We start from the raw sequence: 26,858 nt of genomic DNA, 5'->3' as shown, positions 1-26,858 counted from the left end.
ACATTTACAGGAGGATCAGAGAAGGAGACCTGGATCTAGACCATCAAGATCAACTTGGTGATACTGAGCAGCAGTTGTATCTTCGTAACTGGGCAGATTGACAGATCGAACAGACTCGGCGATGGGTCTGATCTGCTCCGGGCAAAGACTGAGTAATCTGTTGGGAGTTTCTTTACTACTTCGTAGTTTTTATTGTAAATTGATTTGGTCTGGCGTTAGTCGTCGCGGAAGAACACAGGTCGAGAATCCTGGGGTGTTGATCCATTTCAAAGCTACATCAGAAACAAGACGACTTCTAACCGCAGTACCGAGAACTCTGGCCCTTTAAAGCCAGCTATGACATATCAGACAGACCAGCCTGCAAGTATTACAGTGGACGCCATAGAATGCCGCTGAAACCCCAGCTACCCCTAAAACGCCAGACCATCAGATATCCACATGCATCAGCATCACCTAGGATGTTCCGAGGAGTAGAGCGCAGCTCGCTCCTACCGTCTTCTCGCCTCATCCATCCTCCTCACTCTCCTCCGGGCCCCCAATCCTGATCTCCTCACCCTCATCCCCACCACCATCAACAGAGCTGATCGCGCTCTCAGTCCTCACAAGCTTCATCCTCTTCCTCGGCTTCTCAGCCCCCTCCTCCTTCTCCCTCTCCCTCTTCGGCGTGCCCGAGCGCTTAATCTCATTCCCGAGCAAACTGCCCTCCCTCCTCCCCTTCGGCCCCAGCTTCTCCCGATCCGCCTTCTTGACATAACTACTCCGTTTTCTGACCTTCTTCGGCGCATCCTCCTCCTCGTCCTCCTCACCTTTCTTCCCCGCAGGCGCAGGCGTGCCAACCCTACTCCCACCCACACTCCCCACCCCATTCACGCCCATCTTCACCATCGCGTTCCTACTGCTCGCCCTGCCAGAAATGCCCAGACACTTCTCCAAGTGCTGCGCAAACCGCGTGATCAGCAAGCTGCGCTTACAGTTCGGACACGTGTGCCAGGGAATATAACTCGCGGGCTTGCCACCCGTATCCAGTTTCTTCAGAATCCTTTCTTCCGCATTTCCCGTATTATTCGTAGCGCCACCGCCCTCGTCCCCCTGGCTACTAGGCGTGCCCCCCGCCCCCCTCCCCTCCTCCTTCTCGCTCCGCTTGAGCGCCTCCCTCTCCTTCTTCGTCAGGTTCGCGGTCGACGGGAATGGGTTCCCGTAGCAGTCGTGCCCCGGGCGCGTCACGAACGGATACCGCGTACAATACTGCTGGCCCTGGCCGAGGTCCGGAAGCCGAGCCCCCGCGCCCGTGATCGGGTAGCTAAGGCGCGGCAGCCGGCAGTGCGGGCACAGGATCTCGTCGACGGGGACGGTGAGCAGCGGGTTGCCCTTTAGGGCGAAGCGGCCGTTTTCGTAGACGCCGGCCTGGGTCTCGAGTTTGGGGGGCGTGGGGGGCGGGGCGGTGAGGGAGAGCTTTGAGGAGGTCGGGAGCGAGTCGAGGAGGGTGGTCGATTGGAGCTCGGCGGTTACGGCGGCGGAGCGCATGCGTAGCAGCTTCTCGGATCGGTGCACGGAGAGGACTGTGTCGTGGATTATGTTGTAGATTACGTCTTCGACTATGTTGGAGACCTGGAGGTTGGTGTTAACGGTGGGGTTTTGGAAGGGTAGAGGCTACTAAGCGGGCGTTGGGAGAGGGTCTGCCGTACGATGCTGTTGAAGGTTGCACCGCTGATCTTGGTCGGCTTGCTTCCGTCCGCTACTACAGTGTCTCCTGCAGCTGTGTCGTCTGACATTGTAACCTGTTGTGTGTGGGTTCGTGTGCTTCGGCTGATATGTAAAGGGTGCGGCTGAAGTCTGAGATGGATCGTCGAAAGGATTGGATTTGCAGGTCGTGGATGAGATGTTTAGAGTAGGACCGAAGCTTTGGAATGGGGCTTATGGGCGAATTTCTAGATAGCAAGGCGGGTCTGCAACTGATATTAGCCTACTGAAGCGAAGATAGTAGCCACGGTTCGGCCTGACGGTGCTATTGTAGGAAAACTGACTGCGAGCGGTCTGCAAGACCAATACTCGATCCTACAGCTATTCTCTTCGCGCCCCCGCTCTCCTCTGAGAAGAGGATATGCGCAAGTGCGGTCGGTTTCTACACCTCACTGTCGCCTCCGGCCACCGTGGGCGGGCCACGCGCCGCCGGGCTGAGACGAGCGAACGGGACTGGATCCGTTGTGCCCCATTCCCAAGCGGCTTTGTGTGTTGGGCCCTCGATTTAGCTAGTAGAAAGAGTGGCACATATGTGTGTCTATGTATGTATTATGCGTGCATCGTGCTTAATAGCAGGCCTCATTCGCTACCTGGGCACAAACGCAACCCCAGGGACTTCAGTGCTAGACTCCGCTAGACTCCCATCACGGCCGCAAAGGGCCAAGGCGCGGGTAGCTGCAGTAGCCTCCTCGGCTGCGGAAGCCACGCGCTGTTCCTGCCTCCGCCCGGGGAACCTCAACCTCCACCTCCACCTTCCACAAAACCCAAGTGCGATAAATAGATCCAGAGCGTCCAAGGAAAAGAATGCCAAACTTTGCCCGCGAGACCAGGACTTCACTGCTCACCAGAATGGGTTCCAGCTCAGGCTCATCAGCTGCGCACACCGCAACGCCTCATCCTTTGTCCACTCCACCGGCGACTTGCCCGACCTGCAAACCAACTCGGCATACCTATCCACCCTACGGTCCACTAATTAGCCCGTAGTCAGCTCTCTCATTCCCCGGCATGTATGCTCCTAATAGTATCATGCACAAGAAGCAAGATCACTCACAGCGACCAATCCGTCCGCCCAGCCATCGGATCATCCACCCGACCAGGTGGGTCAACCTGACCAGGAGCGTTACCTCCCGCGCTCAAGCCCCAGATGAGCGCGCCGAAAAGGCCGACGAGTATGAGAACTCCCATGCAGTACACGAACCTCTTTCACGCCATGGCCTTACTCTCGTCCTCTTTGACGCACTTGTCGCATCTGAGGGCACCGAGCTCGAAGTCTACTACGACGGGGGGTCGCCCAATTGAGACTTCCTCGAGATCCAGGTCGTAGCCGCAAGAGCCGAGGGGGCTTTGGCCGAAGTCCGAGGCGTTGGATAAGCGCCTTACGTGGATTTCGTTCATTTTGATGTCGTGGTCGGAGCGGCAGCTTGAGCGTTCGTCGGAGCTCCGTTTCTCCATCGTCCCATAGGAGTTGTAGGTAGGCATTGTATATGCGAACTTGTTGAGAGGCCTTGATTGTGCTGTGCTATGGCTTTTGCCTTGAGGAGGAATTCTGGTATTGTTGGTGTATCTCTCCAGCTGCGCGGCGGAGGATGGCTTATATCTGTACGAGTGTCTGAGCGGACTATAACTTTCATCACGTGTTTTGGAAACTTTCGCGGATGAAGTCCCAAAGTATGGGCCCGGCCCAAACTTGTGTTCGAATTCTATGGTACCGTTCTACATCAAAACTTCGCACTGCCAAATATACGGGGTACTCATGATCGTGACTCGGATATTAGCAAAGTTGGGAAAAACCTACTTGTGATCTTAAATCCAAACAAGACGTCGCCTTAGCTTGGTCCCAAGACACTACAATATTCTGCCATGCCGCGTCCCTTTTAACCTAATGGGTAAGCGGGTTGTTCCATCCTCTAATCTCCTTTCTCCTCATCTAGAAGAGAACAATTGTTTGCCACGTTGGCTCGGCTTGTTTCCACAAATTTGTTTCAACAGAACCGATACCTAGCCGGCGAGCAACGCCTCCATGACGTTCGATTAGCATAACGCGTAGTCGCCAGGGTGTGATCTCTTCAACCGCACGGAGACCGTGTAATTCGTTGCGTAAGCCATTGCGCGCACTAAACACCAAATATTTCCTTGGAGCCAATGGCATGATAGCTGCGCAAAGCACGATAAACTCGTATGGATTTTTTATGTCAATTTCCCTGTCTAGCCACCGCTTGTCCGTTCCCATGTAGCCGATAATATTAAGGTGCTTGTCGAGGAGGTCCAGCATGACCAGAACATTCTCATTCTTCTCGTCCCCAAACGGAAGGCGAACGCTCCCAGCATTAGGTGCCGTTCTAGGGCTTAGGAACAAAGATGCAACTGTTGTGTTGAACACGAGGCAGCCAGGATATTTTTCCGAAAGAGCACACGATTCGGGGTCAAGAACTTGTTTGGAAAGCGCCGTCCATGGGTTGTGTGGGCACTTGGCCCATGTACGCGTTGACCGTGAGTGTCCCGGCAAACTTTTCATCCCTCGTATTTTCGGTAAACTCGAACGCTCTCCAAATCTGCTGAAGTCCACCGCAGTACCAAACCACACGTCCTCCGTGTCCAGCGCTCGCAGCTGGCTGTTTTGCGCTGTGCCATCCTGTATGTAATACTTCACCATCGTTCCGATTTCCGTGTCCCATTTATGAAAGGAGCCAGTGGTAGAGTGGAACTGCACTTTTCCTAACCACGCGGCCCAGCTCCAGCTGGGAATCTCTGAGCATCCGTCTCTCAACTCAAATCGACAACTCTGGCTCCAGAGCAGCGACTGCACAAAATACCGCTCCGGTAGACCGAACGACATGCGCGTATTTCCTAGCAGTCTAGAGAGGACATTACCGACCCCATAGAAGGCATTCAGGATATCTGTCTTGTAGGATAACGACCTCGCGGTATAGTTACTGACACATGCAAAATAATCCTCAAGCGAGATCACAACAACTCCGGCCGCCAGATGTGGAGACTTGATATGAACGGGATGAATTGCGGAATCGCCAACGTCACCCTCCTCCGCGAGAGTGTCCTGACCACAGACGAAGTACACTTGGTAGTCTGTGATACAGAGGCATCTGCGTGACAACAGCCGCTCCTGGAATGTCCAGCCTCGAGTGTTCCAGGCAGACGCCTCTACAGTCGAGATGAAATCGGCGAAAGTACAACGTCTCTCGAGGTCGAAGCGTCGACTGCAATTGTAGGATAGTGATTGCCTTGGACGATCTCTAACGCCAGGGAGTCCGACGACATCCGGTCCCTGAATGGCGGCAACTATTGTGACATAAGCCATGTTGTATATATTATCCATTGCTACAATCTGTGTATGCTTTGACACCGGGTCATCTTGGACAATACACAATCTATCGATCCAAAGATAGCGCTCTCCAAGATCAGCGCACAACCGTATTGCGTCCACGATAACAGCAGGTAAAGGGTGGCTCCTTAGCGCATCGTCCGCCTGCAATCGGTCAACGTTGGCTTGCTCAAGTTGTAGCGGTCTTTCATCGGTCGACCTTTTCCACGTGTAGCTGAGCGCAACATATCGCGAGGATTCCGGAAGTGTGGAAATACAGAAGCGGCGAACGTCAACAACCCTGAAATCCGTGGGTCGGGCCGGTGAAGGTGTCGGGCTACTAGCGCCATTGCATTTCTCTCCATGTTCGTGCTCGCAGGTCGATACCCAGTCCTTTACGAGCTGGATGTCGATGAACGGGGAGTCTTCCCACCGCTCGACCCTGGTTAAATTGGTCGTGTAGCGCTGATAGAAGAGTTGAATTCTGACGCTGATAGTAGGTGATGGTAACCCACGAAAACGCTGGGGTTTCGCCGCCTCTCGCTCGAAGGCCTCTGGATCCTGATGGATCTGCAAATACACGATACATTTGATGGCGTACTCGCACCCATTCCCAGTGGCAAAGTCGACAAGTTCCGATCCAGGTAGCCACCAATCGTACTGCCTCAGCGTGAAGGGCCATGCGATGGAGACCTGCCACTCCGGTTTACTGGAGGAAGTGCTGAAGGGAGTGAGGTGCATCTTCTCGCCAATGGCCGAACCAATAGCTCCGCAGACTAGGCATGCTCGAGCGCGTAGGACGTCGTTTACAGGGATATATTTCCTGCGATAAAAGGTGCAGTTCATGCACTGGAATATGTGCTTTGCGTCATTCCACGCCTGACACCTTTCACAGAGCCCGGGGTTGGTAGCCAACGTTCCAAAACAAATCTCACATCCTGAAGTTGGAGTCACCGTATGCAGTCGATCATCTTGGTCCGCCATCTCTACTGGCGTGTCCTGGTATATACGAGTAAGTGATCCCAGTAGTTATAATGTGTAGGTTATGTATTAGGTTGCAGACCGCCAGGCCGGGCCGAGCGGGCGGCGTGCGGAGTTGAGCTTTGTCCGCGGAGGCCTTACGTATCAAGGCCGTATTGCTCTCCTCAGTACTTCAATACTTTAATTGAGTTCTCGGCAGGATATCTAAGCAAACATTTGAGTTTGATCAAGAGAGTAAGTACTAGCGCTTTTCCCGAAAGTGCTGAACTGTTAAGTAGTGTCACGGGGTTGACCCCTAGCTGCTAATCAGATCCTGCGACCAACTTTCAAGATTTCTGTGCACTTCCCTTGTCACATCAAATATTGCACCGGCTCACATCACCCGCGCAAGCTTCCAGCATACACGACGCGCAGTGAAGCCGCCCCACTGATTTGACTGAGAACTTTTTCTTCCACGTTACCGTCCTGTTCCGGTGCTGACCCCGGTTCCAAGTGAGGCGTATCGAGCTGAGCTGTGTGCAAACAGTAGGACCAGCGGCTTACAGCTCTGATCGTTTGCTGCTGTTCATTCTGAAACATACCCATATACGTGAAAAGTGAAGGCAGATACTGAGCAACATACAGAGCACGAAAGAAGAACGTTGTTTATCCGTCTATCCATCAACAATATCCAAACCGCATAGTAACTCCATGCTACCAGCTCTCAGCAGCTCCCAGGAAACCAATCATAAAGACACCCCGTACCCGCCACCCTCGACCCGCCAAGCGCCGTCGACAAGACCAAACAGTCCTGGAAAACCCTCGAGTACATAAAGAAAGTACATCTAGAATCCCTACGGCAGAGATCTCGGCACTGCTGGAGCGTGCGAATATTAGTCCTTATTATCGGAACCACGCTGCCGAAGCGACACCCAGTTGCGACGGCGTCGCAATCAGTCACTGCTGTCGCGACGGCCGTTTGAACGGTGGTTGAAGTAACTAAGGTGGTCGTTTCGACGGTTGTGGTGGCGGTGATGAGATGGGTTGATGTTTGCGTGACGGGGGTTGCTTCAGCGCTGCAGGCCGAGGTGAGGATGCTGGCGGGGAAGTCGGTGAGAGCTGTGGGCGTGGCTGGACCCGCCGACCTCTTATGATAGCCCAATGCAGTAGTGGTGGACGTTCTGGTCTGTGTTACGACGGTAGTCTGGGTCTTGACATTGAAAGCAGTGACAAGAGTCTTGACGGTAGTTGCTGGGGTGGTGTAGCTCAGCAGGCTGGAGCAGAATGGTTGGAGCGTGGAGGCTTGGATGATGGACCGCGCGGAGGATACGTAGTCGGCATCTACAGCAACTGCGTAACTGTAGCTTTGACTGACGGTATACCTATCGTTACCGCGGTATTGTCCCTGAAGCCGGTAAGATTGGGCTTGAGCTATGTTGGGAGCGGCACTTACGTAGTTCTTGCCGTAACTGGCATCCCAGCTTAGATCGTAGAGAGAGCAGTAAAGGCCTTGAGGAATATCGTTTAGGGAAAGGACGTAGGAGTTGAAGAATGCCTGCCCAGGATTAGCGTCATTCATATCTCAGACCACCGGGCTCGCTTACGCATCTCTGATATGTGCCATCCGGTCTTGGGTGGCGCTTGTTGTAAGCGGTTTGCTCGACGCAAGCCTTTGCACAAGTTGATGGAGTATAGCCTTGCTCCTGAGAGAACGGAAAGTATCTAACATGGTAAGCTAGGCAACCAAGGATCACGATGATGGATCATACCTAGAACCCATGAAGGTGTCGTGCCCGTCCGCAGCATACGGAGCGTTGATAGCTCCGCCGAGCTGGAAAGGGCCCTTGAATCCGCCTAGTGCCGGTGGCGGGGTGGCCCTATTGTACGCTGTACATCATGAGCACTGTAGAGCAACAAGAGCTGCAAGGGGAGGGACATACCATTCGATGCGGCGATGACGACCTGAAACGGGTTACGCCATTGGCCTTTGTTTGTAGCCTGCTCAGCACTGACGGGCGCGCCCCACAGAGTACACTATGAGCTGTCAACAAAACGTACAAAATATCACGGAGTCGAATCCCAGTCTACATACTTTGAAGTTCGTAGTACTTGGGGAATTCGGGCAACTCTCGGCATTGGTATTTATAGTTGGATCCCTTTCGGTGTACACTGAGGGTCATCAGTTGTAAGAAGCTGACAGGATCGGAGGAGTCAGTTACCATTGAAGGCTACGCAGCCGACCGCACGGTCACACAGATTCTGGCATCCAAGGGTGTCATAGCTGTCCATCGTAGTGAGGCCCATGTAGACGCTAGCGCTCAGAGAGCCGTCCAAGTTCGAGAAAACAAGTGAGTAGCCATCAGGAGTGGGAGCACTGCGAGCCAAATCTTGGATATCTTGGTTCGAGCTGAACGCAACAGCAGTGTCAGGGCTCGGAACTGGGCCAGAGCCCAGCGGTTGCTTCGAGCAGTCTCCATCTCGCTTCCTGACTTGCACATCGCGTTTGGACTCGACCTCGATACACGCCGACGGATCCTCCTCTCCACCGCAGATCATGTTGGTGCGCTTGAGCAAAGATACCTTAGTGGCGGCAGCGGCTTCCACGACGGCGGCAGCAACTGACGCTCCCTGGGAGGGTGCTGCTACAGCCGGGGTAACCATGACTGGATCAGGGGCGGCTTCGACTGCCTCGATGTCTATGTTCTGTGGCCGGGGAGCAGCTAGTGCCAGGCTGGCGAAGCCTGCGAGAAAGAGCGAACGCATGATCAATGAGTAATCTGGTGATTCGGATTGTTTGACTTTTTAATACATGATAATAAGAGGAAGAGGACGAATGAACGAGTGTATGACTGGGATTGATGGTCCAAATCGAAGAGTATGAGAATAGCTGGAGTGAAGAAGACGTCTCGAGCTGCGCATCGAATAGTCCTATATCCCTACCTGGGTCCTCGCTCACCTCCTTTCGAGGAGGCTCAGATGGCTGTGATAGCATTGCGATGGCTTGGCAGACCAATTGATTTGAGATAGCTGTAATGAAGTCGCTGAAGCCGAGCCTGGATTCTCTCTGTACCGTGGTCAGTGCCAAGCATCAACTGTAGCGCCCTCGATATCCATGGTTTGGCAGATTTCAAACGTCGCGACGCTAGCCAATTCCAGTAACGTAGACGAGTCTATTGAGGCTAAGTCGTCCCACTGGCGGACGCGGTGTTGAGTGACACTTAGCGACAATTTGACATCTGGCCTCGAACGCAAGCTACGGTGATAAAGCGTTGCCAAGCTGCTAAAATGACTTCACGCTGCGTGCAATACCCGAGGAACTGATTCTTCAGACGCCCTGTGCCCCGTGCATGCTCTCCCGTTCCCCGTGAGCTCCTCACTGAATGGGGAAGCCAATACCGACTAACACAGCCGGTTCTTCAACGTTGTGGTGTTGGTAACTGCAAAGAGTCAGTAGATTGCCCTCTCCAAGAGCTCTCCAAAGTCTCAACGAGTGAGGGCTTACCTCAAGACGCCAACGCCGCCAGGCTCGAGCATCATTGAGAGTGGGAATTCCATGGGATACCTCAGCCACCTCTTCACGAAGGCTCGGAGTATGTGACCATGAGCGACGAGCACCACGTCGCATACCTTCTCACCATGCATGTTCGGGCCTTGAATTGCGTGTATTTCGGAGATGAGAGCATCAAGCCGAGCGGTCACTTGCTCTGGCGATCTATGAGAGGTCTGTTAGCAGCCTGAGCCGAAAATCTTCCACTGTGGAGAACAGTTGTCCATGCCATGGCACGTTCCTGATCTCCATGGGGACGGAGGCTGCACGTGCGAGCTGAAAGAAACTGGGGTTCTCAGCTCATGAGCCTTGTGGACAGGGCCCCGAATATGGAGGTTCTCGGGAAACCGTCCGGGCCGAGAGAGACATCCACGCTCCAACCCTGAACGGAAAGCCTTCGAGAGATATCTGATAACGCGCAGCGCGCGAAAGCATACCGAAGGTACTCGAGCCAAAGCATCTTGGCAGCCGCGGCTTAACAATGGGCCCGTACGAAGCAGAGATGCAACTTACTCCCCATCCTCACATCCATCCCGCCAGATATCCCACTCCCTCTCCCCATCAAGCCCGTGCTCCTTCCTCAGTGCCCGAATCTCCCTCGTCACAAGCCCCTCGTACGCCCCATAATCCCACTCCGCCAACTCCTCCGTCTCGGTTAGATTCCCCTCTCCATCCAAGTCATATCGATCGTTCTCGCCAAAGGCCAGCTCAAATGTTTGTTTAGCCCGCACCCGCGGACTGACAAAGACACGTGCAAGCTTAGACGGATCGATCAACTTGCCGGGACCAACGATCATGCGGCCGGTGCCGATCACTTGCTGCTTGCCCTTTTCTGTGAGAGAGAGCTCGGTTTTGCCGGTGTAGCGGCCATTGATGGTCCATTCGGTGATTCCATGTCTGAAGAGGAAGACGCGAGGCGTGCCGGCGTCCTTGTCGGACATTTTGTGTTGTAGACACAATATGGATATGTGATGTGGTAGGAACACTTGCACGTCTTGTAAAATTTCAACTGACTATTAACCCTACACTAGTGGTAGACGGAGTTCGTTGAGAAAGGAATCTTTGGTTGACTTGAATAGTGTCGGGTCTTATCGGCAGACTCGATAAGGGAATGCGGTTGCTTAGTAAGTAACATTCAGTGTAATGTATGTTTGGTGATTGGGTGCTTGCAGTGCGAATCACCGAGATGTGAACCAGCAACGCATAAAGAAGTAGGCGGAGAGCGAAGTGCGACGTGAGTTTGTGGGAATCATGCGAACGTCAGAGAAACTGCGCCAGACCAGGAAGATGATACCTCCAGTGAGACCTTACAGGCTATGTGAGAAACCTTCAGAAACCTTTTCTCTCGACGCCGGTATAACACCTCCGTTTTACGTTGATTTTTTTGAAGACGTTTGCTTCGAGAACCCTTCGCTGTCCTACGCTCTGCTTCTCAATTCGTCTCTCACAGATTATGCGGGAAATCCTCGACAGACTGCTCATTGGGCCGAGCTACGGGTATCTCTATCTTCTCTCCGCCGGCCTTGAGCTTGTACTGTTCCATGTTCTCATGTAGGCCTTGCCAGGGATGCCGATGTGAACCGAAGGTCTCGAATTCTGGGGCCGGAATGCGTGGGAAGATGCCCATCTTCAGGACGACCTTGTCGCCGTAGGCTGGTACAACGGATTTGATGGGGCTGCGGCAGCAGATCAACAACAGCCACGGATGAGATCTCTAATGGAACGCTCTAGAGACGCAGCAGGGTTCAACATTGACTCACTTTCCGCACGTGGAGCAGAACCACCTTCCCAGCGGCGTCCCGCTTATTGTCTCGGTGTCCTGTATTGCGTATGAGCTTCGGGTCTCGTCCATTGTTCCTTGTTTTTCTACACCATGCGTGCATACCTTGAACTCCTTCAACGTCCCATTCTTATCCTCAATTTCCACCTTGTCGTTCTCAATTAGTAGATTCGCTGCGACATAGCTTCCAGCAACCTTGCGGCAGTTGGCGCAGTGGCAAAGGTGTCCGCGCCGCCTGGTGAAGAGGTCAGGGTCGTTGATCGTGACGCGTATGGAGCCACACAGGCATGTGCCGGTCAGGGTGGTGAGGTCGTCAGGATTGACTTTATTTGGGTCACCGGTGGGTTCAGGCATGGTGTCTTGAGTGGTTGGAGGAACTGGGCTATTCTATGTTGCTTAAGGAAGAATCTCTGGTGTCGCCTGTAGCAGCGTCGGATAGGTGGCGAAACTACATGTCGCGTGCTTCTTTAGCTATATGTGGTACGGACGACAGGCCGAGTGCGTAATGGCAGCTCTACGCGGGGTAAAGCGCGTGACTACTGCAGGTACAGAAATTGCCAAGTCCGCGGAGCGACCCGGCCGTGCGGGATCATGGAGTCTTCAACTTGGAGATCCCGTCCATGTGAAGATGAAAGCCCATAAGAGTTCTCTTAGTCGCATACCCAAAGGCTACTATGATGATATCGGTTATAGATCCCCAGCTATCTAGATGAGCAGTGGCCTCATCGTTCCACAGTACCCTTGCACCTGGATATTGTGTTCTTGGCTCAGGAATCTGACAGCTGACTCAATACACCTTCCTGCCTGTCCGGATACCCTAGCTTCCTGTTGAATAGAATCGGCCAACGCCTCCACAGATTCACGACAGCGAGTCGTTGACAACCAGCCAAGGGTGGGAGTGGCAGTGTAACTGAGATCGACCGGTACTCGCGCAAGTGTGGTCATCGATTGGATGACGTCTCTCAACAAGACGACTCGAAAAGTCCAAATCGGCAGGTCACCGCACACCGTTCGAGGTGATAAAAGGATACCGATGGCAAGTGTGACTGGACACGACGATCTTGTTGCTGTCCTCTTGTGGTCGCATGTTGACAGTAGCTTAGCCGTAGGTCTTAAACATCTTGAAACCTTGGTCGGTTGTTGCAGCGCCGGACAGAACCACTGAGGAAGCACCGAGCCCCATAAGCTGTTCTGCGTTGTCCCATTCACACCTCCTCCTCATCTTTCTCAAGCACCCTGGCCCTGATAATCTTCACCTCCTCAACCGGCCGATCCTCCTTTCCAGTCTTGACCAGCCCCATCCGCTGCACAACCCTCAACCCCGCCTTCACCCGCCCAAAGATCGTGTGTTTCCCATCCAACCAGGGCGTCGGAGCCAGCGTGATGAAGAACTGGCTGCCGTTCGTGTTCGGCCCTGAGTTCGCCATACTCAAAATACCTGCTCCTGTATGCTTCAAGCTGGGACTTATCTCGTCCTCGAACTTTTCGCCGTAGATGCTGGACCCGCCACGGCCGGTGCCGGTGGGATCCCCGGTTTGGAGCATGAAGTTGGGTATTATGCGGTGGAAGAGGACATCATTGTAGTAGCCGCGCGAGGCGAGGGTGGAGAAGTTGCGACAGGTCTTGGGTGCGTGGCTCTCATATAGTTCGACAGTGATGGTGCCCTGGGTAGTGTGAGTGAGGGAGTGTGGGGGAGAAGCTGGCGGCTTACCATTGTTGTCTCGAGCGCCACGTTAGTAGCCATCTTGTCGAGTGTTTATCTCGATGTATGACCTATGAGCTTGTGTTGCGAATAGGGCAAGCTGTGAAAGTGACAACGGTGCTGGCGGTGGCAGAAAAAGCTGCCTGAGGATTGGTACACCATCACTCGGCTCACGTGAGTACATGGTCTGCATCATCTTTCACAACCGCAAACCTACGACACAAAGCCACTTGCAGGTCATCGGCGTAAAACAGTCAAAGGTCGCTCTAGCTAAGAGCCGTTGAAACCTTTCGAAACGAGAGAGATCATAAAATCCGCGTCCAGCTACAATCCAGGATCAATCGAACCGTCATGGACTTAAATAGCTGGGCTCTGCCTCAACTATCTCGGCTTCTCCCACTCGATGAAGGCTCTTTGCGGCAGATCATAACATATACCGACACTCTGCCGAAGAACGCTGCCGCGGAACATCTAAAAAATCTGCTTGGTGACTCGCCACAAGCACTTGAATTTATCACATCCTTCAACTCGCGGCGAGCAGCCGCACCAGATGAGCCGTCCTCGCAACAGGGTCACAGAGAGCAACGTAGCGATGTCTCAGAAGTCCCTCGAGCAAGACCAAGACAGCAAAAGAAGCCAAATCAGTTCAATAAACTGCCCCCAGCACGACGGCCAGAGGACTATGGGAACCAATCAGGCGGCTACATCAAGAAAGATGAACAAGACTATATGTCCGGGGCCTCTAGAGCGCGGAAAGAGCCTCAGCTAGCAAATGCGCTACAGCTCCAAGAGAAGCCAGATGCACGCCAGCTTCCATCAATCACCTCCAAACTCTCAGCCACGAACCCGGCGGTCCCAACGCCTAAACCCCCACCCTCAGCAGCAGGACCGCTAATTTCAGATATCAAATCCAACTCACGCCCCTCCTCCCGCCAAGCCTCGCCCGCGCCCAAACCCAGCGCCGCAAAGACCAAAGTCGCCATCACAGGCGGCACATCCATGCACGGCTCGTCCTCCACGCTCTCCGACTTAGACTCCGCGATCCGCGCCCTCGAAATCCAAACAAACCCCTCCCTCTCCACCTCCTCCCGCGAAGACACCCTCAAGCGCCGCTGCAACTGCATGGCCACCCGGCACCCCCTGCTAGCCGCGGCGCCGAACTGCCTCTCGTGCGGCAAAATCATCTGCGTAAAAGAAGGACTCGGTCCCTGCACCTTCTGCGAGCGTCCGCTGCTCTCCCAGTCCGAGATCCAGGGCATGGTGCGCGTCCTCAAAGAAGAGCGGGGCCGCGAAAAGATGGACGCGAATAACCTCGCCCAGCGCCGCGCAGAGGTGTCGAAGGCCCCGCGCGCTTTCACCTCGGTTTCTGGCGCGGCTTCTCCCGTGGTGAGCAGACCCGGCACCCCGACCTCGGACTCTGAGAGGCTCTCCGCGGCTCTCGCGCACCGCGACAAGCTGCTCGACTACCAGGCCCAGAACGCCCGAAGGACCAGGATCCACGACGAGGCGGCGGACTTCGAGACGCCGAGCAGCGGCCAGAGCATGTGGGCCTCGCCGGCGGAGCGGGCACTGCAGCTGAAGCGGCAGCAGAAGGTGCTGAGGGAGCAGGAGTGGAGCGCGCGGCCGGAATGGGAGAAGCGGAAGGTGGTGGCTAGTATTGATCTTGTGGGCGGCAAGGTTGTTAAGAGGATGGAGCGGGCGGAGAGGCCGAGGACGCCGGAGAGTGAGGGGGATGGTGAGAATGGTGCTGCGGGGCCGGTGCAAGGGGAGGGGAGGGGCGGGGGCGGGGGCGCGTTTAGTAGAAATCCGCTGCTTGGAGCGCTGATTAGGCCGACGATCGGGGAGAGCGGGGGGAAAGGGAAGGAGGTTGAGCGGGAGAGGAGGACCGCGTGGAGGAGGGTGCAGGATGATAAGGATGATAATGAGCAGTGGATCCTTGACGGAGGGGCTTACGGTGGAACGATAGATGGGAGAAGAATCGGAGACGAGGAGCATGGACATGGCTCATAGAGACAATATCCACCCTTCGATCAAAGATCACAATACTAGTCTCCATTGCCTAAGAACGGTGCAGTGCCTCGCACTTACGGCTGGGTCACCTACAGCCTAATGCGACAACCGACACTGCCTGCTGGAACTGGGCCAAGCTGAGAGGCACGTAGGGGTGATGATTAAATGACGGGTGTCGATAGTGTCCAAACCAGACGGCAAAAATCTTCAGAGCTTCTGTGGAAGATAATTGGATGCTGCCAATCCCAGCTTGGGCATTTGATGCGAGTTCGACGCACGGCGGATGGCACCCTCGGAGGTCTTCAGTAATTCAGGGTTCTAGAAAACAGACAGCAAATTCCGAAGTATAAGTGCAGCCTTAACGTCGTTAGAGTTTGACAACAACAACAACAGTGCTTCGAGCCTACATCATTAGTCATTCTCCATCACCATAATCACCAATCGACGTTGCCCAGCGCCCCTTAGATGCCCAGTGTTTGTTCCATGCCCAAAGACATCGTCGTATACCCACCATGCTCCCCATCCCACCAGCTCTTCCCACAAATCCGCCATCACGCTCCCGACTTCTCCCTTACCCGATACTTCAGATAGACCGGCTTGGATGGCTTACTCGCCGCATGTCCATTCCGATCCGTCTTCGGCAGCTTCATGCTCCTCCCCTCGCGATCCGTGACCTCGAAATCGAACATGGCCACAAAGAACGCCACGATAATGTTCTGCTCCAGCTTCGCAAAACGCATGCCCAAACACACGTGAATCGATGATCCCCACCCCACAAACGCGTGAGGCTTCTTCTTGTCCTCGGCGCGGTGCGGCATGTACCGCGAAGGATCCCACGTCTCCGGGTCGGGGTAGATGGCGGGATCCTGATGCACGTCGTCGAGGTGGTAGGTCGCGAATGCGCCGTTGGGGATCACTTCGGTGCCGATTTTGATGGCGTGCCCGCTGACATTGCGGCGGAAGGCGGTGCCGAGGAGCTGCAGGCGGATGCTGTCGCGGAGGCACATGTCGAGGAGGGGGAATTCAGTCTCCCAGGCCTCGAGTGAGAGACTGGCGAGCTGCTCCACCAGGGGCTGATCGGGGTTGGTAGAGTGTTTTGCGCCAGCGGCGGTGATTTCTTTGCGCGCTTCGGACAGCCAGTGCGGGTTCTGAGCGAGGTAGCAGAGGACGTAGCAGGCGTTGATGCCGCTGTTCAGTTGGCCGGCGAAGAGGGCACCGAGGACGAACTGGTAGGGCTGTTAGCTCAAGGTTGCTGCGGAGTAAGGGTCTATTTCGGTATCCAGACGAGACGTACGCCAATAATCTGGTTTACGCTGTCACCCTGGTCAATCAGATACTGCAATGCATCGTCCTCTCGCCTTCCAGTTCTTTTCCTGTCATCCACGATGCTCTTGAAGACCATGTATAATTTACCTCCGGCGATATACCGCCTGATCATAGCAGGCGACGCTAACCAGGGGAAAATTATGGTGCTGGGTTGGGAAGAATGCTCTATTGTTTCGAAAAGCGAGAGCGTCTTGTTGAGTAGTACGGGGTCGTCAGCAATTTCATTTGCACCGACAGTGCGCATCGTTAGCTGGTATACGATCTTATAGATGCTCTCGAAAGGGTCGGTGATACCACTCGGATCAGCGGCCAAGGCGTCGAGACGAGCACGCGTATCCTTGATAAGCTGCGGCAGACCTGGAATACTGAGTTAACATCAAGTCCACCGCTCTAGGTCTCATGATTGACGGGAAAGGAGCCGGCCTTACCTCTAACGAAGTTCTCCTTGCGGAGCATGCGGGTTATCCGGGAGCTGAAGTAGGAACCTGAAACCATATCCTCCTCCTTTTCCGTATCAACCTTTGGCGACATGTTGAACAGAACGGCATATCTGCAGCAATGCTTATCAGCGTTATGTTGAGGGAAGACTCAAAGACGCCGCGCACCCCTCGGCGAATCCAAGGCCCCTGTTTTCGAAAAACGCTTTCCGAGAGTCATCGCCAGACAAACCGACGACGGCTGCGCAGAAAGGGTGTTAACGTTGGATCTGAGACAGCAAACAGTTCAGTGCGCACCATGCTGTCCGATATAGTAGCTGAAATTGCCCGACGGGCTTGCTGCGCTTGCATGGCGGAAGAAGTCCCATCGCCGAGTGAAGAATTGATAGGCACCTAGTATTGGATAGCCTCCACGGAAGAGCGGCGGTGCATTTTTAGGGAAAGAGGGGCGGCGTGAAAGGAAGGTTAGGCAGAAAGCAAGAGAGCCGAGGACGGTAACGGATAGTATTATTGAAGACAACGAGAGGCTCTGGAATATGTTCAGAATAGCCATGACTTCCTTGACAGCGCTGATAGATAGCAGAAGAGCTGGTATGTTTGTGTGCGAAAAGCGAATGCGGGTTTGAAGTTATACTGTCGTTGTCAAAAGATGCGGCCCCCACGCACAGGCATGCATCCCCCACCACTACTTTTGAACACGTTTGAGCACAACTGAACACGGTTGAACATGGTTATCACGACCATAACAGGTTACAAAGAAGCTGAACTTGCTGTGATAATATATGCGTATATAGCGCTAAGGTTTATGATATAATGACACGTTGTTTCGAAGGTTGCAATCAGCCCCTACTCTTGTTTGCATACGTCTAAAAGTTTTGGTATAATCTTCAACTTGTGTCAACATGTGCTTGAGAGCGCTATGTAGGAGAGATGGTTTCACGGTAATTCCAGTGATATAGCTGCTTTGCACATTGATTAGTTGCGTTTAAACACGTTTGAACGCTGTAGTAAGGAGGATCTGTGCCCATGCGTGGGGAGCGCATCTTTTGACAACGACAGTAACTAGCCTCGGCGTTTTACTTTGTCTCTTAATGGGGATGATTGAGGTAGCACATCACTCAAACAGGCAGGTCAAGCAAGATGCTGAGCAGCGAAAGGAGTAGCTGTGCGACCACATCTTACGAGTAGTAGACGGAGGTGAACTTGTTCCGCAACTGCGCCGGAGTCCTCCAGGAAAGCTCAATATACACACGTGTCGACTTCCTCTACGTGTAGAAAAACTCCTAGCGGATAGATTGAGATCTGGAACTCTTTGAAGCGGACTTGCTGTTGCTTCCGATGGCCTGGATCTTTGGGCCTTCCCAAGAAGTAATGTGTACTCACAGTGACGTACCTCGTGCATACAGAGGCTCCATCAGCGCAAAACGGTTCTTAATCGGACGCACTTCTAAAAAGCGGTGCATTGTGCAGGCCGTTTTGAAGATCGACAAAACCTTTCGGCAAGTGTCGGCGACTCATCCGGCACTGACTAAGCTAGACTCACTTCCAGCAAGGGACGTGGGCGCCGCGGGCGCTTAACAGACTTTTCGCAGGTGGAGGGCCAGTCGAGATGCCGTGCTCTCGCCTGTTTCTGAGTTGGTGGGTGCCACTTGCTGGGAATTACCCGATTGTGAAAGGCTGCAAGGTGATGGAACGGGGAGTCTTGGGGGCTAACGGGCCAGTGGCTTTTCGAAGGCAGGTACGTCGCGCAACTTGATGCGTCGGAAGCATCCATGTGCCACTTTAGTTCATGTGCTTTCGCGTGCAGAAAGACGCATGGTTTCCGTGCGCTCACCCGCCGGTGTGTAGGTGTGTACTCCGTAGGTGTTCTTTCTCTTCCGTCTTCCTCGTCTTCCTCGGGCACGCCTTTATTTAGTTCGCGAGGTATTGAGCAGCTCTATTACCCTTTCTCGCGCCCACCCCTCCGCTAGGCGCGGGACCCCTTCGCGGGTCAATCCTGGCACCATGCATGGCGGCGTCGCCAGCCGGACCGGTCCTTCAAGATTGGCGCCGTTGCTGAGCTCAAGCTTCCGCAAGATCGTCACTTTTTGCGCAGCCAATGCTGGCCGCCTGAGAGCCGCCCCGATGTCTGTTGCGACTCTTCCATTTCCACCTCCATCGATCAGCTACGGACTAGAGAAGGGATGAGTCCGGCTCATATGTAGGTAGCCTGTGACGATACAACTCATCCCCAGCGTGATGTGACTGGGACGGACTCGCATGTCTAGACTCCAATAGCGTGGCGGATAGACCGTTAGTGCACTGTGCCGATCGGCTTCCCAGCGGTTGCATTCGTCTCATTGGACATTTTGTCGTTTTTGCCGTGTGCTTGCGGCTTGCCCCAACTCAGGGCTGGCAGACCCTTGCCCTTGCATCGCTGCCGCTTCCTTCTCCACCTCCATATTTACCGGCAGCAGCTCCGTTATCGCCCATGCTTTGTGTAACTCTGTACCGCTCTCCAGAGCTGCTGTCGCTCGTTGTAACCCTTTGTTTTCCTCTCGCTGTATATACTTAGAATACCCCACACCGCTAAGATCGCAACCTGGCATCGCACCGGCGCAAGCGCATCAGGCCCTCGCAATTGGGAGTACCGAAAACCTCGTTGTGCGATTGATACCACGCAATACCCCGTATACGTCAGCAGGGACCCAGACACAACAGGAATTTCTGTAAAAATAGCATCCCACCGGTCGCCAGTCGCGGACCTCAAGTGATGTAGAGGGACTGGCCCACACAGCTTGAAGGAAGGCATGCGCATCGAAAGACGGAGCTCAGCAAGCTGGAAAAAGATATCATAGCATAACGACGCACGGAAGAGGAGGTTGGGGCATGGCATAGGGCTGGATAGAGCTGGTCTGTGAGAACACAGCAACCGGGATCTCCAACGGAAACATGCCGGCCCTCGCGGAGCTTTTGGCGCGGAGAGCGGGTCTAGCAGTCGAGGGGCTTGAGGATATGGCGTCGATGGTGGAAAGAGAAGCTAGAGACATGGCACACATGCTGGTTGAGCGCATCAACATACCATACAACAGCTCGAGTCCGCCGGGACTAGTAGAGGCAAACACAAGAGACCCATGGAACAAGAGTGGGAAATACGCACTAGGATGGGTGTACTTTTGCATCATTCTGCTGGTATTCGCGGCTCTGATACGGTTCTACAACCTGTTCACCGACAAGATAAGAACGGCGTTGCATCACGAAGAGGTACTGAAGTCCTCGGCGACCTCTTCGCCCGACACAGACTACGAGTTGTCAGTCCTGGACACTGACAAGTCAACGCACAAGTTCTTCCCACGGCATGGGCCTTTGCCAGAGCCCACGTACCCAAAAGCACAGAGTTCGGTTTCGTCGTTTGCGCCCCTGAACAACGCAATCGCTCTCTTCAGATGGGTTTTCTATCGCCCATTGCCAGTGGTCCGGTTCGGCAAGAAGTTCACTATAGTGTTCCCATCTCTAGCCGTCGTGGTCATCGTCAGTGCCGCAACAATCTTTGTTACGCTGTACTGCTTTCTTCCGCAACCACTCTACTGGCAAAGTATCGCATATGGCTCCCCTCCACTGGCCATCCGGAGCGGAATGATTGCAGTAGCGTTGATGCCTTGGATCGTCGCTTTGAGCATGAAGGCGAACCTCATCTCTTTCCTCACCGGCATCGGCCACGAGCGATTGAACGTGCTGCATAGGTGGGCAGCGTATCTTTGTCTTTTTTTGAGCCTTATCCATACGATACCCTTCTATATTACGCCAGCCGGAGACGATGAAGGGCTACGCACCTTCAAGGGGTACTTCTCCGAACAGAGCTTCTACATCTACGGCACAGGTCAATGAACGCTTCAGATCAACGTAGCTTGTGCATTTGCTAACTTGGACTCAGGTGTGGCGGCCCTCGTACCATTGTGCGTGCTCTGCGTGCACTCGCTCCCATCCATCCGCCTCAGGTTGTACGAGCTTTTCGTGGCCTCCCATGTACCCATAGCGATCATCTACCTAGGCATGCTCTTCTGGCACTGCCACAACTACCTCACCTCATGGCATTATCTCTTTTCCACAGCGGCGATCTGGTTCTTCTCGTACATCTTCCGCCTCTTCTATCTCAACTGGACCAGTCCATGGAGGATGTCCTGGCTGATCGGCAACGAGGCTGCCGTAACGATCATGCACGAGAACGCCGTCAAAGTTACGATACCCACACAGACCAGATGGAGACCTGGCCAGTACATCTACCTGCGGATGCCGGGCATCTCCGTCTTTGAAAACCATCCTTTCACTATCGCGTCGCTGTGCAGCGACGACTTCCCCTCGGACTACGGCGAGGACTATCGGGACATGGTTCTGGTCTTCCGCCCGTTCCAGGGGTTCACCCGAAAGGTGCTGAACAGCGCCTTAGAGCATGGACCGTGGCATACCTACCGCGCCTTCATTGATGGCCCATACGGCGGCATGAACAGATGCATAGAGGCATTCGACCATGTCGTCCTCATCGCCGGCGGCAGCGGCATCACCGCCATCGTCAGCCAGCTCCTGCACCTCATCAAGCGTATGCGAGACGGCAAGGCCACCGCCCGGAGCGTGCAAGTGGTTTGGGCGCTGAAGAGACCAGAGGTCATGGAGTGGTTCAAAGAAGAGCTACGGATATGCCGAGAGTACGCGCCACCCGAGACGGTGCAGTGTCAGTTCTACATCACGACCGCGAAGCGGCAGACGCACAACGGCCCGCTCGTGTCAGCGCAGACGCCAACGCGGCCGGTAAGTCTGCACTTCCACGACAAGGTCAACGACGCCTTCCGCACCATCGCCGACAAGCGCCTCTCCGGCGGCCTGTCCAGCAAGCGTAATAGCGCTTTCATCCACGCCGAAGCGGCCGGCGATCCGGAGCGCGAGAAGGAGCTTCGCAGGGAGAACGAGGATGCCATTACCGCGCTGCCGCAGGCCCACCTAGTCCCCTCTCGCAGCGCCTCAACAAGACACATACAGCTGGCGCCGGCGCCGGAGTCGAGGCAGCCGGAGCTGAAACAGCCACAACCCGTGCGCTCGATCCTCGAGAAGCGCAAGTCCCCCCGCAACCTCGCCATCGACATCGCCTCGGCCGTCTCGGCCGGCAACAGCGCGCTCGACCCCTCCCTGTCAGCTCCAGGAAACGATCCGGCCTCCACTTCATCCCAATACTTCGACCAGCCGCACCACCCCCAGCAGCAATCCCAAGGTTTCGACTTCGGCTTTCCCCAAACTCCCACCGACTTCCAGAAAAACCTCATGCGCTTCGCCTTCCTGCCTGCAGCCGTTAAGAAGACGCACGACGGGTGGAGCACCGAGTACGGCCGCCCGGATCTGCCGTTTATGCTACGGCAGATGAGCCGCGGCTGGACGGGGAGAAGGGCGTGCGTGTTTGTGTGTGGGCCGCCTGGCATGAGGGTTGATGTTAGCAGGACTGTTGCGGAGATGCAGAGGAAGGTTTGGGGCGAAGGCGGGCTGGAGGAGGTGTTCTTGCACGCGGAGAACTATGCGATTTGAGCGTGCTAAGCCTTCATAGGCCCCCCAATCTCCCTGCCAGTAATGGCTTCGGACGTGTTTGATTGGTTTCACTCAGCGCTGTCCTTGTTTGTTGTTCTGCTTTCCTTGCCTTCGTTTCCAGCGGCAGGTCCCTATACTCTTTGTTGTACATGAGCGCGATGATACCTAGTCTGGGCCGGCGTTCACGGTTGACGGACTGACGGATGTCTTCTTGTACATGTCTGGGGCCTGATCTCGGAGTACGTATGATTTGTACGTTTCACGTCCTCATAGACGAACAGGAAATGCAGCAACTCGTGTCATAGCAACCTGTAGTGACTTTGGGTATCACGCTTCTACCTTGTGTTGGCATCGCCAAATCTCTAAAGACCTATTCCATCATCGAAAGGAGGACCATCACTCCAACCACCAACGCCAACCAACACCCCATATGCCATTCCCCCATCTCTCCTCACTCCCCCCTCCCCTCCCCCCGCACCTCCACCATCTCCCTCACCATCCCCAAGAACCGCTCCCGATACTCCCCTGGCGTAGTCGTAATGCTCATATCATCATGTCTCGCAAAGAAGTTGAAACTCCTAATCAGCGCCGTCATAGCCTTGGCCTGGAGCGTATGTTTCGCCCAGAAGAAATCCAGCAGCACCATCCTGTACACCCACTTCCCATCCGTGCTCTCCACGCCCTCGCGGAACGGGTGCCGTGGGTCCGGGGCAGCGACATCACGGGGTGGCGGGGCCGGGTACCGGATCAGGAAGAGGGAGTAGTCTATGGCGTTGTTTTGCGCTAGGAGTTTCGTATCGGCGTCCAGGATGGAGAGGAGTTCGTCTCGCTGCTCGGCGGTGATGCGGATCTTATCCTCGAACTTATCAACGAGCCGCTCCTTGACGCTCTCGCTCGCGAGCCGGCCGCCCGCGACGTCCCGCTCCGGGTAGAAGTAGCTCGTGGGTTTCAGGTCGTAGGTTTCCCATTTGTCGCCTTTCGGGTCGGCTTCTTTGCCGTACAGGATGTTCTCCATGACGATGTGGTGGCTGGGCGCGGTGCGCAGGGCGCGGCCGAGGGACCAGAAGGGGGAGTAGAGGAGGTCGGTTATGCGGACGAGGAGGGAGGAGGGGTGCGTGCTGATGTGGCTGTAATAGGCCGGGAAGAGGGTCTCGCGGAAGAAGTGGTGCTCGGAGTGGCGCGGGAGGGATTTGATTAGGTATTTGGAGTTAGGAGTCGTGAAGAAGGTCTGGAGTATGTGTCAGCTGGGCTGTACGAGTATAATGGGCTCGAGGGGAGAGGAAACGTACGGAGCCTGAGTAGCCTAGGTCGCCGACACTTTTCAGACTTCCGCCTTTCTCTGCTTCCCGGAAGCTCTCCCGGTACTCGTCCTCGTCGAGCTGCCACACATCCTCTCTGAGCTTGTTGAACAAGTCCTCCTTGTACCTCGCAAGCGTGAGCTGGAACACCGAGAAGAGAGCTAAGATGCGCGCGAGTAGGCCTGTTTTGGGAGCTCTGCTGCGGAAAATTGCGCGCAGAACAGACTTCGATATGCGTTTATCGCGAAAGCCCATCTTGATGCGATTGCTCCCGGGTCGATATAAAGGTTGAGGTAGTGGGTCTCTCTCGCTGGTTCTCGCGAGCTTTTGGTGTTTTGCTGGTCGCGTTGGAAGCTTTGCTTTATTTACGTCACAATGCGGTTGTTCCTGCGTCCGCGCAGCCATGGCAAGCCACAAAAAACGGCCGTGAACGAGAGTTAGCCAAGCGCAAAGACGAATAGCTGTTAAGGACTCCAGTGCGCATCTCAATTTGGGGACTCGGTAATTACATCTATTGTGTATTAAACAGTACAATCTAACGGCCGAAGTGCGATCATGCAGTAGCGAATCTAAGCCAGGTCCTGCACCAGTACAACGATGCTCTGATCTTTCTAGTACAGAAATTAAACCCTCATACTCTTGTGTATTAACATGATTTCCACTAAAATGGTCAGAGAGCCCTACAATGGCCCGGCTTGACATTCAGTCAGATGCGATGATGTGCCGAATGGCAGACTGGAGTGCCCCGTCAAGCTGCGATCCAGGACCAACCGCCTTCATTGGTCCTCACGATGCGAATCTTCTTTGCCGTGGTGGGCGCATCTTCATGGAAGAGTTGCTTGACATTCGTGACTGGGTGATTTTGGTGGGGTGCTCCGAATGCTCGAGCTGTGAGGGCCAGTATACTAAGGCGCGCCTGAACGTCCGCGACACCCGCCCTGGTACAGGAGAGGATGATTGCAACGATGCCCAGCACCAAGGCCAACACAGCGAGAGCGATGTTTGCGAAGCATAGATGGCAGAATGCTGCCTTGGGCATGATAGTAACGAGCTTGCTGACGAGGTTGCCTTCTATCGCGACAGGGGCCATGATGCCGGCCGTTGAGGCCATGGCTGTCTGACTGAAGATGAGAGCAGAGGCGTTTCCGAGGTGGTCAACAGACTTGGTTGACGCGGCAATGGCGGAAATTCCCTCTTCAAGGAGGTCATTCCCGAAGCCTGCATGTCCCTCAATCATCTCCGGAAACATGGCGGAGAGGATCAAGTTCGTGACTGTGCTGTTGGTAAGCCTCGAATCCTGAAGCATCGCTTGACCGCCGACGTAGGAGTAGTTGATCGCGTGCACTTGCGAGGAGCAGCGAAAGATGGTGAGGATGCCGCTACTCCGGCCAGTAAGAACAGCGTTGCTGGTATTGGCGTACGCAGCGAAGGCGTTGTCTGCTCCTTTCAAGTATAAAGCTACCGTCCAATCCACGTCCTCGGAGTTGCTGGTCGACGAGTTCCAATAATGTAATGTAACAGCCTTAGTCACCGTACCGGAGAAAGCCGGCATTGGGCAGTGATAAGTTAGTTCGTCTGGGTCCAATCGACAATCCTGGCCGATTGGATCACAGGAAGAGCTGACGGCATAGCTCGATGCCGAGAATGGAGTGGTGAACGAAGCTTCGCTGTCTGCAAGTAAGGCCAACGGAGTGCCGGTGAGTAAGACTACTCGATTGCTTGACGAGCGATTTCGAGCCGTGAGATAGGCCTCGTCACCGCCCGACAGAAGATCAGATCGGCCACGACAACCAGCACCATCAAGGCTGAAATTTACAGGCGCCTGATCCGGAGACGCGGAAAGATCAAGAAGACAGTCCGGAGCTACTGTGCGTCCCCAGATATGGGCGGAGTCATCACGAGGTAGGATCTGTTGAATTTGCACCATTCTCGTGGATGCGTGGAGCCAGATGCTCGAAGCAATGACAAGGATACTGCCGGCTATTAGTGTTGTTCCAACCTAGAGGAGTGATGGTACATACGAGAGGAGTAGGGCGACACATAACAACCACACCGCACCCACTAGCTGACGCATGAAGAGTGTCCGTCTGCGCGGTCGGTGTGAGTACACAAAAGTACTCCACAATGATCCCAAGCCTCTGTGCAAGTGCCCAAGCAAAAGGCCGAACTCGTACGGGGTTGGCAGCTTGCTGTTGCCGAGCTGGTCGGACTCGTTCAGAAGCAGCCGGGCTTGAATGTAGGAAGCCAAAGAAGTGAGAGGTCGTAGGACTAGCAAGGCAAAGAGGCTGGATAGCATCGGTAGGAGTAGTAGGACCGAGCTTTGCCTGTCGACAACGAATGAACCATCCCTGTTGGTATAGCCAGAAAATTTCTCCACTCGCCGGCTTAAGACAAGCCAGCTGAAAACGCCTACCACGGCTGCGAAAGGAAGAGTAATTCCAATTGTCCGGAGGCAGATGCGAACCCACTGAACAGATATGCCCTTATGAGAACGAGGGCTCCCAGGTGGCGTGGGAGAGGCCGACCGTCCCTGATCGTTGACATCCGTCTTGGAGGCGAAAGACTTGTCTCGAGGCAGGGTAGTCGTGGTGTCGTTCGCTTGGTCGTGAGAGTATACTGAGGAGATCTCGTCAGTTGGTGGCATGCTGGCACGAGGTTACAAGTCGGCTCAGAGCGGTGCGAAAATGAGGGTCGGTGGGAAGTGGGCTTCGGAGTCGACGAGACGAAGGAAGAGTGGACGTGGGAAACTTTCCGGAATGAGATAGACCGACACAGGAAATATTTGTGAAGCACTGGAAGCGAGGGAGAATATCGGCAATCCATTGCACCGGAATCGCCATGGATCCCGGTGAAGGCTCACTGAAGATAGACTCATTGTATCTTCACTGATAGCCGATGACAGATGCCATTGTGGGCTGTAGACCTTCCCGATCTATCCTCAAGCATACAGCGCTATTCTACTTCGAAAAGTTCCTCATATTGCTCACAGCCGCTTCGCAGCAAAGTCTCTCCACACTGACTTTGGTTCTTCAAAACTATATTGGAGCTCTCCTAGTCCGCAAGGTAGTATTGCGGTAGACGTGAGACCGCTTAGAATTTAACGGTCCACTGAGTTAATGGACCAGTGCTTCCTAGCCTATCTGAACATGTTCTGAGAACGATGAGCCTGAGTATCCGGTACGAGCCGAT

General features: G+C 54.5%; 12 protein-coding genes across 12 annotated transcripts; 2 read left to right on the top strand and 10 right to left on the bottom strand.

The window, feature by feature from the left end:
* Positions 1-504: 504 nt before the first annotated feature.
* Positions 505-1,772, bottom strand: W97_08057 (uncharacterized protein; the record flags this gene model as incomplete). The annotated part of the gene is made up of 2 exons (XM_007785926.1): positions 505-1,608; positions 1,686-1,772. 2 exons carry the CDS (start codon positions 1,770-1,772, stop codon positions 505-507), a joined length of 1,191 nt encoding a protein of 396 aa, XP_007784116.1.
* Positions 1,773-2,943: 1,171 nt separating this feature from the next.
* On the bottom strand, positions 2,944-3,219 carry W97_08056 (uncharacterized protein; the record flags this gene model as incomplete). The annotated part of the gene is made up of 1 exon (XM_007785925.1): positions 2,944-3,219. One exon carries the CDS (start codon positions 3,217-3,219, stop codon positions 2,944-2,946), a length of 276 nt encoding a protein of 91 aa, XP_007784115.1.
* A 448-nt stretch (positions 3,220-3,667) lies between these two features.
* Positions 3,668-6,043, bottom strand: W97_08055 (uncharacterized protein; the record flags this gene model as incomplete). The annotated part of the gene is made up of 1 exon (XM_007785924.1): positions 3,668-6,043. One exon carries the CDS (start codon positions 6,041-6,043, stop codon positions 3,668-3,670), a length of 2,376 nt encoding a protein of 791 aa, XP_007784114.1.
* Positions 6,044-7,769: 1,726 nt separating this feature from the next.
* On the bottom strand, positions 7,770-8,782 carry W97_08054 (uncharacterized protein; the record flags this gene model as incomplete). Its single annotated transcript, XM_007785923.1, has 4 exons — positions 7,770-7,906; positions 7,960-8,053; positions 8,112-8,188; positions 8,239-8,782. 4 exons carry the CDS (start codon positions 8,780-8,782, stop codon positions 7,770-7,772), a joined length of 852 nt encoding a protein of 283 aa, XP_007784113.1.
* Positions 8,783-9,392: 610 nt separating this feature from the next.
* On the bottom strand, positions 9,393-10,507 carry W97_08053 (phosphoglycerate mutase; the record flags this gene model as incomplete). The annotated part of the gene is made up of 3 exons (XM_007785922.1): positions 9,393-9,456; positions 9,522-9,731; positions 10,080-10,507. 3 exons carry the CDS (start codon positions 10,505-10,507, stop codon positions 9,393-9,395), a joined length of 702 nt encoding a protein of 233 aa, XP_007784112.1.
* Positions 10,508-11,010: 503 nt separating this feature from the next.
* W97_08052 (uncharacterized protein) lies at positions 11,011-11,700 on the bottom strand (the record flags this gene model as incomplete). The annotated part of the gene is made up of 3 exons (XM_007785921.1): positions 11,011-11,242; positions 11,327-11,385; positions 11,452-11,700. The coding sequence occupies 3 exons, from the start codon at positions 11,698-11,700 to the stop codon at positions 11,011-11,013; spliced, it is 540 nt and encodes a 179-aa protein (XP_007784111.1).
* Positions 11,701-12,551: 851 nt separating this feature from the next.
* Positions 12,552-13,090, bottom strand: W97_08051 (peptidyl-prolyl cis-trans isomerase-like 1; the record flags this gene model as incomplete). The annotated part of the gene is made up of 2 exons (XM_007785920.1): positions 12,552-13,010; positions 13,058-13,090. 2 exons carry the CDS (start codon positions 13,088-13,090, stop codon positions 12,552-12,554), a joined length of 492 nt encoding a protein of 163 aa, XP_007784110.1.
* A 309-nt stretch (positions 13,091-13,399) lies between these two features.
* On the top strand, positions 13,400-15,058 carry W97_08050 (uncharacterized protein; the record flags this gene model as incomplete). Its single annotated transcript, XM_007785919.1, has 1 exon — positions 13,400-15,058. One exon carries the CDS (start codon positions 13,400-13,402, stop codon positions 15,056-15,058), a length of 1,659 nt encoding a protein of 552 aa, XP_007784109.1.
* Positions 15,059-15,609: 551 nt separating this feature from the next.
* On the bottom strand, positions 15,610-17,374 carry W97_08049 (uncharacterized protein; the record flags this gene model as incomplete). Its single annotated transcript, XM_007785918.1, has 5 exons — positions 15,610-16,284; positions 16,353-16,741; positions 16,813-16,934; positions 16,990-17,062; positions 17,119-17,374. The coding sequence occupies 5 exons, from the start codon at positions 17,372-17,374 to the stop codon at positions 15,610-15,612; spliced, it is 1,515 nt and encodes a 504-aa protein (XP_007784108.1).
* Positions 17,375-19,752: 2,378 nt separating this feature from the next.
* W97_08048 (uncharacterized protein) lies at positions 19,753-22,371 on the top strand (the record flags this gene model as incomplete). The annotated part of the gene is made up of 3 exons (XM_007785917.1): positions 19,753-20,680; positions 20,735-21,948; positions 22,051-22,371. The coding sequence occupies 3 exons, from the start codon at positions 19,753-19,755 to the stop codon at positions 22,369-22,371; spliced, it is 2,463 nt and encodes an 820-aa protein (XP_007784107.1).
* Positions 22,372-22,822: 451 nt separating this feature from the next.
* On the bottom strand, positions 22,823-23,924 carry W97_08047 (uncharacterized protein; the record flags this gene model as incomplete). Its single annotated transcript, XM_007785916.1, has 2 exons — positions 22,823-23,599; positions 23,661-23,924. 2 exons carry the CDS (start codon positions 23,922-23,924, stop codon positions 22,823-22,825), a joined length of 1,041 nt encoding a protein of 346 aa, XP_007784106.1.
* A 493-nt stretch (positions 23,925-24,417) lies between these two features.
* On the bottom strand, positions 24,418-25,221 carry W97_08046 (uncharacterized protein; the record flags this gene model as incomplete). Its single annotated transcript, XM_007785915.1, has 1 exon — positions 24,418-25,221. One exon carries the CDS (start codon positions 25,219-25,221, stop codon positions 24,418-24,420), a length of 804 nt encoding a protein of 267 aa, XP_007784105.1.
* Between the last annotated feature and the right edge of the window lie 1,637 nt (positions 25,222-26,858).

The sequence above is a fragment of the Coniosporium apollinis genome (genome assembly GCF_000281105.1).
Source record: "Coniosporium apollinis CBS 100218 chromosome Unknown supercont1.48, whole genome shotgun sequence".
Taxonomy (NCBI): Eukaryota; Fungi; Ascomycota; class Dothideomycetes; genus Coniosporium; species Coniosporium apollinis.
This window is presented reverse-complemented; position numbering and strand designations above follow the sequence as displayed.